This window comes from Balearica regulorum, chromosome 12, assembly GCF_011004875.1.
Source record: "Balearica regulorum gibbericeps isolate bBalReg1 chromosome 12, bBalReg1.pri, whole genome shotgun sequence".
In the NCBI taxonomy this organism is placed as follows: domain Eukaryota; kingdom Metazoa; phylum Chordata; class Aves; order Gruiformes; family Gruidae; genus Balearica; species Balearica regulorum.
The window spans coordinates 8,549,062-8,563,494 of NC_046195.1; the positions used below are offsets into that span (position 1 = coordinate 8,549,062).

Genomic DNA, 14,433 nt, shown 5'->3' on the forward strand with positions numbered 1-14,433 from the left:
AACTGTGTTCTGCTTAAAGATCCGAGTGCAAAACATGTTGCCAAATCAAAGCCAATGTAGTCACTCTAAATAAATTCCACTTGCTTAAAATGAAGCTAAGTACAAATCATATTGAACTGACAAGGACAAGGGGCATCTGCAAGCATTTAATTTCTACAGCTGTATCTTAAGATGTGCAAATATGTGCAAGGAACAGATGATCATCCTATATTTCAAGCTTTCTAGGTAAGCACAGAAGAGACTAAACCAGCCACCATACTGGCTACTCAGTACTCTCTAAATCAGTTAAGAGAGGAATTTATGATGTTTATCAAGCTCCCCAAAGAAACAGTCTTCCTGCCTTTCTCCTGCACAGTACCTTGGTGATAAAGCAGTTCTGAAAACTGCAACACCAGAACTGCCTATATGAGCATGTACATATACTAAGCTATGGAAGGATAATTGCTGTTCAGTTAGATGGATACAATCTCCTGAGCATAGGCTTGGCTATGAAAGCAAATAAACCAGTAAGTCTTAAAGTGACTGCAAAACAATTTGCCTCATCTCAGCCATAATGAGGACAGAAACCTCACAGTGGCGTGGTATCCCTGATCTACAAGCATCCTTTAAATTAAATCTTACTAATTTTGTGTGTCATGCAGCCCTAAATTTTTTGTTCTTGTTAAAAAAACAAACAAACAAACAAAACCCAACCAAGCAGGAAGAATTTTTTTACCCAGAATATTATCTGATCCATTGACAGGTGGAGTGTGTGAGGCAGCTACATAAGGTGAACTGCTGGTACTGCCACGATGGAAGCTAGACATTGGAGGAAGACTGGCATTTATATCTGTAGGTGAGACTGAATGTGGGGGATAGCTCTAGAGAGAAGAGAAACAGACATAAGACATTAAGTAGTCTTTAAATAAATGTTGATATTTTAAGATACCAAATATACAACACCCAGCTCTTTACTAAAGAAAGGGACTCATCCATCCTCTAACAGACACTACACAGCCACAGATTTTTATTTACACAACAGACATAAATAAAAGGACATAAATCTAATACAGGAAGTTTGTGATTTCTGACAACTGCATTTTTAACTGACATACACAAGCAGCAAACAAGAAATGAATTCTTGTAAGTCAGATCTCCATACACAAGTACAAATACATTAATCTGTGCTGCATATCTTACCAAACGGTCATGTGTGTGCAGGCTGCCGTAACTGCTGGACTGGGACATGTGGGAAGAGGAGCCTCCCAGCATCCCACCATAGCCAGGCTGGCTCATGCCATTGGATGAACTCCAGAGGTCAGAAGAATTGTGGGTCCCATCTTTTTATTTTTTATTAAAAAAGAAAGCAAGAAAACCACATTTAATGAAGAAGAGTACGGAGTTCTACTTTCCTTTACAAAAACAGGTTAAAATACAGAATTCTGCTACTTAAACTAACATCGGCAGGGAAATTGTGACCAGTTTATACTGCGTCTTCTATTTTCATGCCACCGCAGTGTTGCTATATTTATTAAAAAAACCCCAACAAAACAACAAAAAAACCAACAGAGGCTTTATAGCTGAAATACAATCCAACCACAGCTGAGAAAATACCAAGTACTTCTGCTAATTACATAGACCTTCAGTAAGGCCAGATTTATATCAAGAGGGTTGATAAAAATTCCAGACTGAAAAAAATAATAAAAAAGGGGGGTGGAGGGGAGAGAAGTTTGGCTAAGCAGAGGTCATCATAAACACACAGTGCAAAACATCTATTAACCTAAAATAAGCAATTTACAGTCTAAAATACCTTAGTACCATAAAAATATAAAAACATTTCACAATAGCAGATTTAAGTAACTGAAATGACTGCATTACATAAGCCTTGAACCCACGTGTCAATGCAGTTTTTCTTCTGTAGCACAAACTGAAGTGCTCTGTAAATTCCCGCACTGAGAGGCTATGCTTTCAATATGCTCCAAAACCTCATCAGACTACAGTACGAGTTAATTGTATGACGTGAGGCCAAGGAAATGAATTCTGCTCTCATTTTGTTCAATGGAAATTTTTTTTTTTTGGCATGCTGGATATACAAGCATTTGAGAACTTAAGACTGTTAGCTGATATTGTACAGTCAAATTCCAGAACAGTCAAGAAGCCCTCACCTCATTTTTCTCTATCACTCCAGTGTGCTCCTCTGAAGCCCCTACAAATCAAAGGATGGGGGATTCTGTCCATCTGGCCTGGTGTATAATCCCCTTAAATTTCAGTCAGCAATTAATGTCATGAGAAAAACTTTAAATCAACGGACAGGTCCCTTCATCTAACTGTTTAAAAACTATATAAAACTTAATCATAGGCTCTGGCACAATATGGTACCTTTATGCTTCCTCATCCATTCAGTACAACAGTGGCTGAGTGCAGATTTCTGCCTAAAGCACAAGTGACACCTACCCATATATTTAAAGTCATTTTACCCACCTTGCATAAAGAAAGTGCTAGCAAACATACTGCTTGGTGGCTTAGGAGACGGGTAACTTGGAGATTCTCTGTTGAAATCATCAGAACTCGGGGATGGCGCATACACCTAAATATTGGAGAGCAGTAAAAGCACGTTAGTACTACTTGGGTGTCGTGCACTAAAAAACCCATAACAGCATACAGAGACAGATAGAAAGCACAAATAAAAAAAGAACAGTGTAGCAAGTTGCAGCATTTGTTGCCCTTGTTTTATTTGCTTTTTAGCAAGTTGCCACAGTACAGTGGAACTACAGTAGAATGATCCTAACAACACACTTTCTGGTGTGCCAACTCAGCCAGGTGGCCTGATAAAAGCTTGAATGTTGATTTTGCTTTCTAAGTGCATGACTCGCACAGACTTGTTGCTTAAGATAAAACCAGCAAGATAAAACAACTGGGCTCCAAACAAGTTTCATTTTAAAACAACTGCATGCCTGTTTGAATATTTAATTAGCTGGCATCCCAACAATCAGAAAGAAAAAGAACATCCAGTGACAAATGGGAAGATTTTAATGCAACCATTGTATCATCCATTCAGAAACTTGCACGCCTTTGTGTAGTCATCAAAAATATATGCACTGCAAGTCCAGAGGAATAATCGTAAAACTGCAACATCAAGCAAATTATTTTCACGCTAGCCTAATACTAAAGAAAACCAGCACCATTCTTTTTTTCAGTGTAACACCACATTCTCAACTTGCAAACTACGAATTTTATGAAAATTAAAAATTGTAAGATACCAAATAAACATAATGAATAGAAGTCTTTCACTGCAGTGACTCTAAGAAGAAATATAAATCACATTCAGGAATAAGTGAAATCAACAAAGCCAATATTCACAGACTCAAGGACTTTACCCATAACATTAGTTGTTTTAAGCAATGCTATTTCTTAATTATCAGTATTTTGGTCAATATACTGAATATTGCAATATGACTAGTGTTTGTTAAAAGAAAAATCTTTTAAAAAAAGGCAAATTAACAAATACAGCAGCAAAGACTATAAAAATGTAACACTGAAACCAAAGCATGTTTTTGCTACAAAGTAAAAAATGTGGTATTTTTATTTTTTTAATTGTTCGCCTTGTAAATACATAATGCTTCACACATACATTAAGAACAACTTTAAAATGCAACTTACAAAGCGCACTACGACCTAAAATCCAAAAGTATTTTGACCCTTCCTATGTAAATACAAGCACACGCATGTATCTGCAACGGTCACATCTATCCCGTGTCTGTCTGGGATGTTGTTTACCAAGCAAGAGAAGGGCCAGGAAAACCAAGCCGGCCAACAGAAAAGCCCAAGTTCCCTAAAAGAGAGCCATTGTTCTCCCGGAGGGTGACTGTTCTGATGCGGATATTCAGAAAGTGAAGTGGGCAACTCCTGCTGCCATTTGCATACCAATACCCCTCCTCCCCACTCCCAAATGCTTTTCTAGCCTGCTGTTGTCAGACCAAATGGCTGGGCATGTGCCTGCAGACACCACTCTTTTCTATCGGAGGGACTGATTTACCACTCTCTTAGACTCCTTTCACATCAACAGAATTTCAATAAAATCTATGAAACTACAGTATGACGGAATCAAGGGCACAAGGAATTAAGCCAGGGCATAGCTGTCGATACAAGCTATGTAATGAAAGTGGCAGCAGGTAAAAAGACACCTGATAAAAAGTGGAAAACTTGCAACTTTTAGTTGCATGCTTGTTTTAACATTATTTTTTTTTTTAACCAAAATAAATTAATTTTTTTTTAGGAAAAAAAAAAGCCTTTCGGGCAGCTTTTGTTCAATATTTTACTTGCAATTTTTCAGTTTATGGATTAAATGTAAAATAGAAATGCGTACCAAACCTGAGTGATAGAATGGCAATACGTTATAAGGAACATTAACAGTACATATGTATTTACTATATATGATGAATGCATGTATATTCCATGCCACAGACATATTTTAACAGAAATGTCACTCTGTCAAATTGTAAATACTCACACTTATAAGACTGCAAACATATTAGGCAAAACTGGGCTTAATTTACAAGTTCTCTGTTGTGCAAAATAATGCAGCATATGCTATAGCTGATGGATAATCTATCACTGTCACAGGACAGCAGTGGAAACAAAGCTTTATGACATTTAGCACTGCCATGGAGATGTACACTGATTAATGCGAAATCACCTACAATGACGAATTATAGTTCTTTTAAACTGTAACGTTATCAATGAAATTTGTAAATACAAGCTTCAGAGTGAAATTTTAACATTTTACATAATTGGGTGATTTACAAAAACTGATCAAACACTATCTCAAAAGGGAAATTAAAACTGAAAAACTCCTACAAATATATAATTTACAGATACATACGTACAAGCCATAACATAACAAAAACGTTATGAATTATATTAACGTAAAAAGAGGCCCTTCCAAACAGCTACATGAAAGTCCTAGCACAGACACATAACTTTATATAGTTTCTGCTTGTTTTGGTATCTTAACTATAGCTTGCAAAAACATAGCTGCAATGTTATGAAGCTGCACTTGTGCCAGTCTAGATTTTTCAGATCAAAGGGTTCTTGCGGCAAAACACAACTGATGTGGTCTCAAAGACTTCATTAACTCCAGATGTGGGGAAACAGCCAGCCAATTCCACAAAAGGAGCAAGTCTCTTTTAGTTACAATCAGAACTACCCACAAATTAAAACCAGGCCTCTGATGTCATCTGATCACCTGCAGATGAGCGCCAGGTTTTTTTCTGGTTAATGACCTAATCATAATTTTCATGTCGTGTTACTACAAACAAAATTTAAAAGCAAAGGAGAAAATTTACTAAGATTAACCTGAAGTGCATGAGATGCAAAAGGCAAAAGTTTTGAATAAAAAAGTTGATTAAAAAAATGACATTTTATTTTCAAAACGGGAAGCAATGTATCAGGGGGACTAGTTTGTTCACTCTGAAAGCCCCGCATGCACTAGGATCCCTATCCAGCAAAACGTAGCCTGTGAGGCTGCTGGTCTGCAGGAGGCTTGCAGGGCTGCGCAGCAGCTCCCCGGTCTGTGTCCTAGTTAAAGGGCTTTCTCTTCTGCAACAGCTGAGTAAGGCAGTTAGAAATATGACGTGGCTGCTCAAGACGGCCTCTTTTAGCTATAAAACTGATAACAGTGACATCCAGGAGGCATCAAACCAGTTTTTCCTGGCTGACATTCCCACTAAGACAAGGAATAATGTTAAAAGGTCAGCCTGTCTGCAGAGTCTCCTTGAAGAGGGTTGTCTCCAGCAGGTAGAAGAGGAGCCCATCTTCTAATCCCCTGAAATACACTGTGCCCAAAGGCATCGGATATGTCTCCATGCTGACAAGCAAAAACACTCTCCGATTATGAATGGGAAATTCCCTTCTGATAAACGCAAGCCAAAACCAGTTTTTTTACATGACTTATCAAGTGGAGGACTCGACTTTTTTAGAGCTGTGTAAGAATATACATCAATTCTAACGCTGCAGTGCTTCTGAAGGGTAGGTAGCCTCCACAGAGGGAAGCAGGACAAATGAGTTGCAAAGGACATCAAGTGAGAGACCCACATTGGTCTCTTCCACACCCTGAACTGGTTTATGTTTCTCCAGCGGGAAAATCAGGATGACAACTAATATATTTTTTTGAGGGTTAGTGGTAGGAGCTGACTTCAGAGCAGAGCTGCGAAGTTATCTGTACTACATCAGGTTTAAGCAAAACAAACGCATCATCCAGTTCTGAAATCTGTCCTGGTGATTAATATATGCAATGAACTCTATGATGAAAGTTACACAGACATAATATATCTAAAACATATCAAAGGATTACGCAGTGTGCTTCTGTTTACTAATACAAGTGCTGATAACATGAACATTAATTCGAAGACCTGGGTTTACTAAATTTTATGCTTAGTAAAACTTCCAAGTCTCATTCTATAAATGCATTTAATAAATATAACACTTAGAGTCCTCCTGTTGGCATACTTTCTCTCAGGCAATTTTCCCATAATCTGTTTCAATTTCTTAAATATTTATCAATGTTTAATATTAATGTTAAAAGTAGATTTAAAAAATAGCAACGAAGCAGACAAACCTTACTTCTGATAAGGTCATGCTATCTCAAGACCAAGGTTCCCATCATGCATGCTGTTTATGGAATTATGAATTATGTTACTCATTTAAGCCTAGTTATTAACAATTCTTGGAAGTTCAGGAAAATATTTACCAAGCTGCTGGAGACAGAGAATTTTTTTGATACCAGTAGAGATGGATAACCTATTTTGTAGCTTGTAAACTCTGCTAAGTAGCCTATCTACATTCCATCAGCATCAGTCATGAAATAAGCAAGTGCACACTGATGAATGATTTGTACATGTGGCAAAATTTTACAGTGTATTATCTGCAGGTTTTGAGGCAAAAGCTAATTCAGCTGAAAGGCAGCTCTGGGAAAATGAAACTTGTTTTCATGTTTATTGTATTTCTGACAAAATCACGTACTAAAACTTCAGGAATGTAGAATAGTAACTATAGTTTTCCATACTCCTCTTTACAGCAAGATAGAAGTTGCCAACACCCCCCCCCCCCCCCGCCCCAATTCTTCTTTAGTTGCTATTTAAGCAAGATTATAAAATGAAGAGCCTTAGTATACAAGATCAGTATACCATACCCTCAATCATACTTTTTGTTTCCAATACCAGGTGTAAGGTTCATACATTTTAAAAACCTCTTCTCACCACTCCGAATGAAAATAAAACACTCCTTTAAGAGAACAGAGCATCTGTCTTGTCTGCAAATCCAACCAAAATTTTTAAGGATGGTATAAAATTCAAACTCCTTGAAGCAGCTGAACTGAATTCCATCTTAAATAAATGTTTATGCAGTTTAGGCATGCTATACATGCCTATTTGGGTATTTTTGAAATGCAGAATCCCACTGCAATGATACATAGCACAAATACTTCTAGCTTCTCCCCCAGTAAATGACAATTCTAAAGTCATGTTAAAAAGTAACAGGCAAACTTACCAAAAGTCCCAGATTCAGTATATGGAAACCTTTTGGTCTGTTCTTTTGATTTTATTTTTTAAATTGAAGTGTGAGGCACAGAGAGGAGGAAAAAGAAGGTAAGCCAGCAGGAACACCACCAGAAATAAATACATGTATATAGTGCTTGAAGATTCTTTTTAGATTTTATTTGCTAAGCAAAAACTCTTCCTCACACTCCTCAAACTATGCTATTACTAAAGGATGCATACAACTAAGTCTTAAAAAATTCCTGATTAAATTCAGATTTTAAGGAAAGAAAAAATGGAAAAGTTGAAATTAATCAGACTGTTTCTTAACCCATTTTCAGCATTTCAGAAGGCTGTTCTAGCTGCGGTAGGAATCCCCATCACCAGTACTGATCACAGGAAGATGCAGATTCAGTAGTAGATATAACACTCTTTTTCACATTTGTTTATCTCTCCTCCGAACTCACTAGTACTCTCAGTTGCTGTACATCCGACACAGACTATTATATTTCTACAAACCGACCTCAGCACGCACATGATTATGAAAGCAAACAGACTGAGCAAAGCAGGGTGTGTTACTCTTTGGTGCTCACATTTTGAGAAATATAGATCTGTCCAATACAGCACCTGATCCCATCCCTAGCTGCTTTCATTTGCCCAAGGAAATGGACATAACTTTCACTTTAAAGCATCAATAAAGCCTGTTGTAGACAAGACACCCTTCTGGCAGGGGACCACTGCTTGGGTAGATTGGCAGTTCAACCCAATGGAGTGAGGCACGGAAAACTCTCTTGGGCTGATGCATTGTACCTCATCGTTTTCTAGTGGAATGGGGTGGGGAGGGGAAGAGAAGGGCGAGGAAAAGGAAGAAAAATAAAACCCAGCTGACCAGTGTTTACTACCTCTCTTTATTCAATGTCCACAGCAATGTACCCCTAGAGATTTTCCAGATGATCTTATATTTGTCCTGACTTACAAATGTTAGCTTTGACCTTGCCTAAGTTGCTGTGGGCAGCATATGGTACAGAACAGCGTTAATTGTACTTTCTCCCCTGTATACTAACTGGCCCAATACTAATAAAAGCAGAATTGAATCATTCTATTTAGCACCTGGTTGCTCCAAAATTTACAAACTGAAAACATTTTACATTGATGTTAAAAGACTTAGTACATTATTTATTGCATAACAGCTACAGAAAGGCATGCTGTCGTGTCATCTAAGCATCATGCAATATTATTAACATGTTTCTCTCTGAGAGGAATGCCTGCAAGACAGGCATTTTCTCCACTAAAAAATACCCAAATATACACACATATATTTACACTTCTATGTATTTATTCATCTATACACACATGCCCATACGTACATATAAACGTATGCATACACAGGAACGTGCTTATAAATAGCCTTTCACACTCTCAAAATTCTCAAGAAAAAAAGATTTCTCAAAAAACCCCAACAATATAAGCTAGTTCACACACACACAAAAAAATCACAAAGCATTACATATATGCAAATACATATATATATATATGCTGATTTTCTTCCTCCCTTTTTAAACAGACATTGTAGAAATCTACTGTGAAAGATGTAGTAATTCCACCTTGGAAAAGGGCTCAATAAAATCTCAGCCTATGCTGAGAAAAACAATTATTTATTCAATATTAAAAAATACTCATATGTAGACTGGTGTATCAAATGAACCCATACAATGTGGAGAATACAACAATAATGTGTAATATATTCACAAATTTATTTTCATACAAAACAGTAGTCATAGGTGACATAAAATATAATCAATATTCCTTAAAATGATTTATTTTGGTGATAACACACATTATTGTGACCTATATAAAATAATTCTACAGTAATTTAGAAAATAACCAATTTGTTTCTAAACTTGTAGGTGAACTGAAAAAAGTGGAAATTTTTCAACTCTATATTTTATTCTTTATGCACAAAGAAGATACAAAACTTCTATTACTTAAATACTATTTTGGTGCTATTGCATTTTATAAAATTTAAATGAAAAGGCCCCAGTGAATGAACAAGTTTGCTTAATTATTTATTAGTTTAAGAAATAAAATCAAAGTGTTTAAAAAGTGTAATTTAAATTTGTGTTATTATTTCTACCTAAGCATTTTTTTTCAGTTTTGGGTTTTTGTAATGGGCTTAGGTGTTTTGATTTTTGGGGGTCTGTAGCATAGCTCTTGTATAAGAGAAGAAAAGGTAAAACTTTAAAAGACAGACGCGATTTTTAACTATAATTTTTTTTCCCCCTCAAAAAGCTCTATATTAAAATTTTGTAAGCCTTCCATAAACCAAGAATATTTTTTCTGTATCAACAGGTGAAGGACATACACACATACAAAAAACAAACCCCCCAAAACCCCGAACAGGCTAAATCTTCTAGTTGAGTGCAAGTGCTTTACTTTCTTTACAAAACAGAGTAAGATGTTCTTTTTTTTCCTTTTTAATTTGGTAAGGATTCTTGAAATATTTTTTTTTTTTAACAACTATTGCACATAACGGTAAAATTTTACTCCTTAGCAAGGGATTTGTATTATACCACTACTTTTTGCTTTCATGTCTCCCTCCTAAAACATTCAGAAATTACAAAAATTGAACCTCTTCTAATAGTAAAAACCCCTGCCTTAATTTTTGAACTTTTAATTTATGTGCCTGTGCACACATGACCATCTATTGAGGTACTCAGATACTTGGTTTTTAGCTTACTATTAAGCTTTCTTCTAGCTTACAAATTGAATAAGTTGAAAAGAACAAGAGGTATTTAATAAAAAGTTTAAACCACACATTTTCTACATGTCATTTCTCACTTGTTTTGTAAATAAATCAGATTTTATATACATCAGCAGGTATTATGGAATGTCAATATCCAAAATCTAATACAATAATCTAAATAAAAATCTCAAACTCAATGATGTACATACTATCAACTACTAATTGATCAAACAATACAAATGTATGTACTGTTCTCTCACTATGGAAAGGTTCATATAAAGATTTGGCATACACACCAAGATGTGTGCTTCAAAAACTGTAATACAATACCCAGCCCCCCCAACTTCATATCTCCTCCTTCTGTATACTTAAATTAGTAATTTAGTCCAACTTGCAGAATTTCTAGGAGAAAAAAAAAATGCTAAAAGCTAGTCAGATGTTAAAAAAAATTTAAAGAAAACCTTGGGCAACATGATATAGGATCATCATATGATTTGTCATCTATTTACTAACTCTTCAAGCTCGTAAAGGTCACCTCTGACCCATAACAGGCACATGCTATCAATTTTCAAGCCATGCTCTCCTACAGTACCAGCACTTCCATCTACTATATGCCTGGAAATACTTAATAAGATCAAAGCCTTTTTTCCTGCTACAAGAACAAAGAGAAATGTTGTAATAGAGTGATCTGTGCTCTAGAAAGAATAAAATCAAAACTCCATGCAAGTTATATTCCCTTTGCTTCAGGGGTATTGTATAGTTAATTTTACTTAAGCCTTATATATATCTTCACATAAAACTTCAAACAGATTGTTTTAGCCTAGGAGCAGACATGAAAGAAAAATAATTTCATATTTGAAAGACAGCTGGCATTTATACCAAAGGAAATGAAATAGAGACCAAGCAATTTTACTCATTCCCCTAACCTCTCCTCCAGTATCTTTTCCTGTTATTCAAGAAGCTCATAAATAGTCTCTTTAATGAATATAAAGATCCATAGTTTAATTATCATTGAACAAAAATCTTGGCAAAAAGTTTACTAATGAAGGCAAAGCTCACATAAGGCCATAAGAGCAGAAAACAGCAGTAAAAAAAAACCCCAAAAACTAACCCACAAAAAAGATCAATGTCAGTGTCTCCCTTTTTCCTATTTAATGTTATTTTTATAACAGGAAAAAAGCCAAAACCACATACAACATAAACAGACTAGAGAAAACATAATGCATTAAATTTACCACTGTATGCTAATTTTTATACACAAAAATCAGAACTATTGTCATATGAACTTAAAAATTGTAAGTATTGACCATGAAACAGAAATATCCCATTCAGCTTCCAGAAAGTCAAAATACAGAGAGGAAATTTAATTTTTCTCGGAATCTGCTTGGTTTTTGTTGGTTGGTTTTGGTTGGGGTTTTTTCCCCCCTCCGGTGGTTGTAGCACTATTTTGATCATTTCAAAAATCATACAAGTGAAACGGCCGGCCCTGGGCAAGGCAACCTTGGTGGCAGGCTAGCGGACGGCACGCCGCTCAGCCTGCAGAGCGCCCCGCAGCACGGCGCGTTACCGGTGCGATGGCCAGGGCTCGGGACCCGGCGGCCAGCCGGCCAGCCGAGCGGTTCCTGAGGCGCACTCCACAAGGCTGCTCTGCGGTCGCTTGGAAGAGGAGAGGTTAAAAAAAAACAAAAAACAAAAAAACCCGAACAAACCCAACCAAACCACCACCCAAAACCCAAGCGCACCCCAAACCCCAAGGAGACGCCGCAGGCGCGCAGGAACCCCAACTTCACCGCACTCTGCGCCTCAGCGCGCAGCCGGCGCGCGAGCGGGACGGGGTCGCGGGAGCGGCGCGAGCAGCGCGGCCCCGGCCCCCTCAGGGAGCGCCGCCTGCCCTCCGCGCCCCGGGCCGCGCGTTTCTGTTCCTGAGGAGACTTTCATCCCCCCCCGTTACACAAAGCAGCCCGCTAACCCCCGTACAGTTTAAAGACCGCTCGCCCCCTCGTCTGCTCCGGCATCGCCGACACGGGCACAGGCTGTCTCCTGGAAGCACCCCCCCCCCCCCGCCCTCAGAGGAGCTCAGCGCTGGACTCGCGTGGGGGGACCGCCGCGCTGTGAACTTGTATTTGCCCGACGACCGGCCGCCAGCCCAGCACGGCGGGCCGGCGCTCGGCAGCTCCCGAACAAAGGCGGCCGCCCTTACCGTCTTCCCGTTGTAGTAGTACATGAGGGAGTTGCTGCCCACCCCGGGGACGGGGTACGCGCAGTACATGGCGAGGCTGGCGGCGGGCCGGGCTGAAGTGCACCGCCTCTCTCCACGACATCCACCCGCCCGCGCGCTTCCCCGCGCCGCCCGCGCACATGGAGCGCCTCAAAGGCGACTTATGCAAAGCAGGACTGAACCATCTCCGGCCGCGCGCGGGGGTCGGGCCGCGCGCGGGGCCCCCGCCAGCCTCCGCGGCCCGGGGGGGGCACGCGCGCTAGTGCACGCGCCCGGGTCTGCGCACAGCCGGAGCGGCACCCGCGTCCCGACGGATCCCGAGCTACAAAGGAAACAGCACATGGATACGTCCTGAGCGAGTTAATCTTCTGGGTTTTTGTTTTAATTAAATTAGAGCACTTGCGGCAGCGGAGACGCTGTCTGATGCGGCTCCAGTCACACGGCCATCTGGCTCTGCCCGAAGTTGCCTCCAACTTTGGCAAACGCCTCCCAGAGCCGTCAGGAGCTGCCGGGGGTGATCCCCCGGGAACGCGGGAGCACCCAGGCAGGAAAAGCCCGCAGCCTGGGCCGCAGGCTGCCTTCAGAACAGGGAGGCCGACGTGGCGACGTGACCCTGACGCAAAGGCAACACAAGATGCTGGGCTTAAAAAAGGAGAAAAAAAATCATGTAAATATTTTCATTTTACAGAACCATCCAAAATCCATCTTTAAAAGATGGTATAAAAAGTATGACGGTCCTTTGGAAACATGAGCCCGGACTGCCTTTATCTTGTACAATACATTTTGGTACGAAAAAAGAAGTTCTGTGCCCATATAAGACAGACAGGGAAGAAAAGAGAAGGGGGGGGACGGGACGGGACAGGACCCCCAACAACTTTGGCACATCACAGAAATGTGATTTATACAACACAGCAAACAGACTGCAACTTCCAGCACAAAAATCCCCCAATATTTGCACATTATTTATGCCTCGTAAGTCTTTTTTGCTTTCTTCACTGAACAGTGGCATTAATTCTTAATGAGACATACATTTTTTCTATTTTCTACATACGAATGCAGCTGGTTATTAACTTAGCTTCTGATAAGTCAGATGGGATTTCAATCCAGGAAAAAAAAAGGTTAACGCAAAACTACATTTCTCCACCTCTAACTGCGTCAACTGCCAATGCTGTGAATTCTCCCTGCCTCCCTCCTGACAAAAGCAGGAAAATACTTCAGGATAAGGAAAAAACGGGCAAAGTTCAATTCAGCAATTTACAGGGAAAGAAAGCAAGTTGGAGAAATTTGGTCCATTCTGCCAAGCACCTTGTGTGTCAGGGAAATCTGAACCAGAAAGATCCACAAGGGTGACAAATGGACTGCAGTAGAATACTATGGTGAGATAAAAATCTTAGTGGGTCTTCTGTATAATGTCCATTGTCTCAGGACAGAACTACTGTAGTGTCTGTAAACATACAGAATATACACACACTGACAAGAGAGTCACACCACCAGCTTCAAATGCTTTTTCAGTGAACTCTCCCAATCAATTAGGAGACTACTGTGCTCAGAGTATCTTGGCAAACACATCCTAAAGTTTACATCAGCTGAAGAACGTTTGCATTTTTTACTGCAAGTCAAACTCCACATCCAGAACTATTCAACTATGTAGTAAAGCTAATGATATCTGAACTGAATTCTTCTCCAATACAAAAGGCGTAGCAGCAGCTGCAGAAAAGAACATCACTGTACTTCAGACTATTAAATTGCCCGGCCTGCAGAGTGACTTGCAGCTTCCTTCTTCCCCTAGGGACCACAAAGACCCATTTCAGTCCCCAGAGAGTCCGTAAGAAGCTTTGATTTGCAGCTAACAATGCCATTCCTTAAAGCTCCTCACTAATGTTCAGGACTCTACAGATGAGATATGCTAAAAGATCTTCAGATCTTTGAGTGTGCTACTCCTCATAGTGCTCTAGATTAAA

The 14,433-nt window shown here is 39.3% G+C and overlaps 1 protein-coding gene across 11 annotated transcripts in view; it reads right to left on the reverse strand.

The window, feature by feature from the left end:
- Positions 1-14,433, reverse strand: part of TCF12 (transcription factor 12) — a 174,268-nt gene that overhangs the window by 28,861 nt on the left and 130,974 nt on the right. For 8 of the 11 annotated variants that reach the window (XM_075764046.1, XM_075764042.1, XM_075764044.1 and 5 more), the window contains 3 exons: positions 2,461-2,566; positions 1,180-1,319; positions 716-860 (listed from right to left, as the gene is read on the reverse strand). In XM_075764046.1, coding sequence (XP_075620161.1) covers positions 716-860; positions 1,180-1,319; positions 2,461-2,566 — 391 coding nt within the window. Of the gene's footprint in view, positions 1-715; positions 861-1,179; positions 1,320-2,460; positions 2,567-12,454; positions 12,757-14,433 lie in introns of those variants that run through there. The other 3 variants (XM_075764050.1, XM_075764049.1, XM_075764051.1) reach the window with 3 other exon arrangements.